A 7,216-nucleotide genomic window follows, 5' to 3' on the forward strand; every position below is an offset into this window, starting at 1 on the left:
TTTGATTTGAAGAAATAAATGATTTATTTCAAAAATAAAAATAATAAAAAAGAATCGTACAGATCGAATTACGGTGACCTAATATATGGCTTAATAAGTGATACTCAAAACTTCTGGGGCAACTTAATGTGATATTTTATATGTGAAGGAGTGTTTCTCATAAAGTTTGGAAAATGTATATGATATTATTTCTATATTGTGTATATAATTTTGTTTGGGGTAATAACTTTTCAAGGAATGCTGAATAGTTGTTAGAAGGCGAACAGCCTATCGATTAAAAAAAAAAAAAAAATGTCAATCCAAATTCCAAAATATATATAGGTTGGACGCCTGGTTATGAAACTGTAATAACATTGGCTTGGTGTGGTGGTGCAAAATGTTCCTAATTTATTAATTTTCTAATAAATCCAAAACCAATGTTAAGTAAATTAATTACATTGATGAATAAGGCTGAAAAATTTAGGCCTTATGTGAGCTGCATTCTTTTAAAAAAATACATTTTTAAACAGTGATTTGATATCATTTCAACCACACATTCTTTAATAAAATAATATTACATGCAAATCAAAAAAAAATTCCTCATTTTTTAACTATATATTCTTTATTAATTTACCATTTCAAAATACGTTCTTTCAAAATAATGTGGCTCAAACACATGATTGAGAATTATAATATTTCTTTTTCTTTTTGATATTTTGCAATATGTTACTAAAGGTCCAACGAACAATATTTTTCCAATATACACCAATTTTGACGGATAATGATATTCAATGTTGTTCTTGAATTGATTGCTCAATACATTAGAAGACATCACAATTTCATTAAACAATGAATCGGTGACCTCTCTAGTAAATTAACGATACTATCCTTAGTCAATTCAAAACATTTATTCAATCAGTAAATTGTTGCATTTAAACATTTTAATTGCGCAGACTGTCTTCCAGTGGAGAGAAACAGATTGGAGAAGAATTATCCAAATACTTGAGCCTACAAACTGCCAATAAATCACATGCTGAGGCAGTTAGGTGGATTAAAACCATAGTCTTCACATCCATAATTTGATTGGCATGGACTGGGATAATAACATGGCACAGGTGGGCACGGTTTACATGGCGGAGGCAAGCACGGTTTACATGGCGGAGGCAAGCACGGTTCACACGGCGGAGGCTTGCACGGTTCACATGGCGGAGGCTTGCACGGTTTACATGGCTTGCACGGTTTACATGGCTTGCACGGTTCACATGGTGGACACTTCGGTGGAGGCGGTGGAGGAGGCTTGTTTTCTCCCACACTTTCAATTTCGACAGAACAAAATTTCTTCCTGAGAGAAATAACCAAGCAAGCAACATCAATTCCTTCTCCAAGTACAACCATTTTATCATTTTCCTTTTCTACAGTCACTGAGGTCACTCCTTGTACACCAACAGCAATCAGCATGGCTTTTGATTTCATCTTTTCGCATTGCAAGTTCACCTTTATCACTATTTTTTGCTGCAAAATAAATAAATTCATTAATCCCATCAAAATGAAAATAATAAAAAAAAAATCAATTAATTTCTTGGAAAGAGGCTAATTACCTTCATGCTTTCTCAATGAGAGTACTACAGGGACTTAACCTATTTATATATACGGCAAAGAAACTTTCGTATTAAGGTTTATGGTGGAATGGAATCTGTAAGGAAACTAATGACTCAGCTAATACTAAGTTTCCCCGACACGAAAAGACAAAAACAATGAAATAAACCATAAAATAAAGGAAGCTAAAACCCTAAAATCTGCATGTGAACATGATCTAATAGGACCAGCGAATTAAAAATAAAACAAGTGTGTAAGAGGACAAAATCATAGAGTAATTATACCACCGTTTGGTAACAATTTTTCACTCCCAAAAAATCAAAAATTTGACCGATATTTCACTATTTTAACCGTCATTTTTTACTTCTTCACTCATAGGTAAAACTTACTTTTCTCTTTAACAATCAAAAAATCAATTCTCATAATCACTATCGAACAAATGTAGTGAAGTTGGTCAGCAGACGTCAATATTTACAATCTACTTAATTAGGAAATTAAAAAACTTCCCAAGTGAATTACGAGCTTGATATTTAAAGGTGAACAGTATAATTGAAAAGAAGAAAAACAGTAAAATCGACACACAGAATGTTAACTAATTTTAGACAATGTATGTAGTCCTTACTTCAAACAATTATCCAAACAATATAGGTCCATCTCTTCTGCTTCATCAACTAACCCTCGTATATATAAATATGAGCCACCGACAAAGCTTTTAGTCAAATTATTCATTTTTTTAAGTTTACAGATTAGTTCCACCACGTTAGATTTTAAAGAATTTTGCGAGTTACTACATGTAACTAAAGTGTACTTCGAGAGGTACGTAAGCTTCAATTCTGAAACTCGGCTTTAAGACAAAGACAGAAGTAAAAATTTATAAGCTGGAAAATTTATTAATTTACACTAAGTATCATTTCATAAACTGGATTAGGGAAATTAAAATATTTGATGTACGGACCATCCAAGGATAATTAATATTTTCTCAATAAAATATTTAAAGCATATCTTTATGGCCTTATAAGTTCAAAAACAAGAAGACAAAATGCTTATGCATGGAGACGAAATTCTGGGATGTGACAGCCCAGCAGAAAATTGATGCTCGTCAAAATCGAGCTGACATTACTCCAAACGGATCAAACCGTACCAATCGGGTTGGTTTGACGATTTAGGTTGGTTATAAGATAATACGTTATTAAAAATTCATTTAAATCGCAATTAATATATAAATTAATAATATATTGATACGTAGTGCTTATCATTCAACTATGATGTCTTCGTAAATTATGATTCAATCACGATTTTTTTCAAGAGAAATTGTATCTCATCTCTAATATTTCTTTAACATGATAAAAAATTTTGGTGTGATTTTTTCGTACTATAACAAAAAATTATTGAATGTCATCATCACTTGAGATTTTATTTTTGCAAAACGAAATCCTTAATAACTACCAACTTCGACTTTATCATTTTTATCATTTTCTATGATGCTCTTTAATTATATGTTTGTCATTTTCGATAATTTGACAGATTTTCTCCGGTCCCAAGGGCGACGGCTAATAACGTGTTTTGATAATCTCCAATTGAGTCAACTCTTTGAAGAACCGTGTCAAAATCGAGGGGCTATTTAAAGTATTTGCATTATGGAAGTACCATGTTGGATATTAATTAAAAGAATTAATTTATTTGTACATGGAGGTTTACACTTCGATTGACACGGTCCCACCCGATCTCTCATATGGATGAGGTCGGGGTCCACACCCAAATGTGTGGAGCCGACCTCTCCAAGTGAAAGGAAAGGTGGGCCCGTGTCAACCGGAGTGTAAGGCTCCATGTACGAGTAGCACAACCCTAATTAAAATTAAAATTTTAAATTAAGTCAAAATTAATAATTAATTTTGATCACATATTTTTGGCGAGAAGGAAGACTGACACAATAGAAACATCGGCTTCGAGCCAAACCCTTATACCAGTCCTATTGATCTAGCAAGGCAAGCTTCCAGGGGAAAATCTCTTGACCTAAACTCTCACTCCAAGTCTTGCTTAGTTTACTTGTCATGTCGTATGAGAATTCTATGCTCCTCGCAAAGGTATCCGTTCTTTAATTTATGGGACGGTAGATGCATACTGAATTTTCAGCTATATCTTTTATTAATTTTTATTAAAATTTATTAGAAATTTAATTTTAATAGCCACCAAATCTGAGCGTAAAAATATGCTGTTTCTATAGTCCGATTGGTCATTGTCGGTGTTGACTTTACAATAAAATGGTGTCAATTAAAAAAATAGTTCACCCTACCCAATAATTAATAAATTAATTATATTCTATAGTAATAGACTCTTCGCCTGTAGCTTTCTGGGATAAAAAAAATAAGAAAGGGGACACTCCGCACATTTATAACAATATAATATAATATATTAATACAATAATTGCATGATTGGGGATATGCTTAAAAATTTGAGTTATAACTAACTTTTATTTATAACAAAAAATTAAGTTTTAAAATAATTAATTTCTAAATTCATTACGGTAATCCTATTTAATACCACCAATGTTACAACATCAATTTAGATGACATTGAATTAAAAGCCTAATTAAATATGTCATATACTTTTACATTTAATGACTAAATCACACAGTACAATTAGCTAGACTGATGTTTCGTAGATAACATTGCTCATGTAGCATTGTCATGAAAAGTTGGCTTAGTTGTCAATTTTTTTCGTGAAGTAAGACACTTATTTTTATTTTTATCTTTTTTTTTTTCTTTTGACAACAAGAGGAAAATTATATATATATATACAAGAGAAAGATATATATATATCAAACAGGACAAAAGTCACCAACCTCATAATTTTCAACAATCAACATGTTGAAAAATACTAAAAGACCAAACCACTCTGCATAAATAAACTAAATAATAATTTTATCTAATAATATAATAAATAAAAATAACTTATTATGATCACGTACATCTTCAAAACTTAATTCGAATTACATAATTGAACTGCTATAATTTGGATGTTGGAGGTGGCTTGAATAGTTGTATTGTGTTTGATTCTCGTTTGACTACTTCATTTCTCATTTTGATTAAAATTTTTCGACCCTTTCAATTTTAGTGAAGCGGAATATCTTCCTTAGTTTAATGGCCAAGTTAACAGTATCAAACCTTCTCCAATTACCACCAAATAATTTTTCTCGTTCACAATATTTATTGCCATCACACATGTGCCAGTACCACAAACAAAAGTAAACCCTAATCAATAAATATTTAAGTTCAATTATCCAACTTAATAATCCAAGTACAGGGACTATATTAAAACAAAATGAATTTAAGACAAACACAAAATTCTGCTAAAAGATCATTGATCACGAGTGCATTTAACATATATATACACATGCATATGTAGCTCGCTTTAGACTTTGATCATGGATGTTGTTTATCTCGTTTTTTGTAAGGATGATGTGGACAACAAATATCGGGCTCACTCGTATACACTTAAACAAATCCCAACACGTGAATACGAGTTACTAGCTAACAATACTCCGACAATGTGAATGTAGAAGAAACAAAAAGTCACGAGATAGAGGTGTTCGAGGTCCGACGATAGATTCGAGAGATGATCGTATTACGATCACCAATCGTGAACAAAATCAAAACTAGTTAATGCTAATTTGTACTTAAGTAAATACATAATTGTTGAGAAAGAAGACAAATAGTGGTTTTTTGGTGTCAAGAGTTGCATTAGTCTCTTTATGTTACATTGGGGGTATTTATAGTGTTACAAATGAAATGGCGATCCTTGAATAGAAATACACATGGCCTCATCTCCTTAATTCAAGCATCTAATCATAGACATCAATTTTGTCCTACTAACATGTGGTAAACTCAATGTTTACACAGAGCCGCCACTTTTGTTGACAAGGCTTGACATTCATACTTATTATAAGTGTCACATCAATCATTCCTAAAAGATTTTATACATAAGTCCAGGATCTCCTTTGCGTAAGTCGTCACCACGTGGAGGGGGCCTTGGACTCATTCGAGGCTGCGTGCTTTAGAACTTCGGCTTCGCGGGAAGGATGGGCCTCAGACTATATTTCCCAGCCTCGTCGCTTGTGTGTGGGGCTTCGTTGAGGTGGTTCCAATGCTGTGAGTAGGTCGGCTACTTCGCTTAGTCATTTTTATCACATGGATAAGAGGGTCCTGGTTACGTGGTGCGAATGTAGCAAGGCGTAACAATAGTCCCTTCAAGTCTATATATGATTTATTTATCGTGTATGGAGTTCAATAATAAGCCTTAATAAAATGAAAATTTGTTGCCACACAATAGTCCCCCAAGTCCATGCATTGATATAAAGATTGTGATTCCAGTTGGAAGTTACATGTTAACATGTTATTGATGTATCTGCAATTGGTCTTAAGGCGAGGCAAACAAATGATAAACCACCGAGGCTAATTTTGGTTTGTCATTTCTTAAATCAATGTTTTTGGGAGCCATTGTAGGATGAGGCCGAACTTATTTGTGATGTAGCTGAAATTAATTTCGGGCCGAGGCACGAAGAGTAGAAAATGCCGAGGCTCGCTTATCTGTGAAGTTGAGGCAGTGAGAGCTAAACTTCGAGGCTTATTTTAGTTGCAATTATTGCTTTTGAAAATAATGCCAATGATTTGATGCTTTTGCCCATTACCTAGAAAAAGTAGCGAAGGCATTACGATTTTTCCCATTTGTACGGCAGTTATATTAAACACGCAATAATGATGATACGTTTGTAGTCTGTGGTGGATGCGTTGTGCCAGCGCATGAAATTTACACATCAATCTGAGGCGTCCGTTTAAAAGACTGTTTGAGTTCAACGCCTCAGATTTTACTTGAAATTGGAAGGCCCAAATAGAGAGGTTACAATCCAATGGTTGGGGCTCATCCCCTGTATTGTATAAAAGGCAAAGAAGTGTCATTTTGATACCTTTACTTTTGCAAAAATCTCGTATCCTCTTTGTATTTTCTCTGCTTTCAATATTTTCTGGCATCCTTGTTCTCCGGCGACTTCATAACTAGTTCCCGTTTTCATCTAGTGTTTTTCTTTTAGATTCACCGTTTGTAACCTTCATTTTTACAGTTCTCAAATGGATTTCGAGTCAAGTGCTAGTGGTAGGGTTACAGTTGCTAGGTTCGATAAGGAAGGGGCACTCGAGGGTTTTGAGGCTGGTTACTAGACTATGAGTGAAGGGCCCAAACAACTGATTGCTCGTGCAAAAGCTATGGATTCCTAGTGGAAAACTGCCTACACATTCTGGGACTGCCCCATGGCAAGGCCATTGTGGGATAGATTACGAGGAAATTTGGGGGGCCTCCAACATTCCTTCTATAATGATCTCTACCAAACTTACTAGCCTTACTGCACCTCGGTTTGTTTTCTGTTTTCTCAACTTGAACTAACATTTTCTTACACTCTTACAAATTCGTTAGCGCTTTGAGCTTTACGAAGCGGAATGGGACGTGATCTAGGACATTTACAAACGTCCTTTGAAGTTAAGACACTTCGATCATCTCATCGATTGCAGCGGATATTTCATTGATTTTGGCTTGATGGCATCTAGGGATAAGGACTGAGCCTTGTTTTTCAATATTACTTATCATTTTA

General features: G+C 33.9%; 1 protein-coding gene across 1 annotated transcript; it reads right to left on the bottom strand.

The window, feature by feature from the left end:
- Positions 1-1,005: 1,005 nt before the first annotated feature.
- On the bottom strand, positions 1,006-1,583 carry LOC111395132 (small proline-rich protein 2H-like). Its single transcript, XM_023021144.1, has 2 exons — positions 1,578-1,583; positions 1,006-1,491 (listed from the first exon to the last, which is right to left on the bottom strand). The coding sequence occupies exons 1-2, from the start codon at positions 1,581-1,583 to the stop codon at positions 1,006-1,008; spliced, it is 492 nt and encodes a 163-aa protein (XP_022876912.1).
- Between the last annotated feature and the right edge of the window lie 5,633 nt (positions 1,584-7,216).

This window comes from Olea europaea, chromosome 6 (assembly GCF_002742605.1).
Source record: "Olea europaea var. sylvestris chromosome 6, O_europaea_v1, whole genome shotgun sequence".
Lineage (NCBI taxonomy): Eukaryota > Viridiplantae > Streptophyta > Magnoliopsida > Lamiales > Oleaceae > Olea > Olea europaea.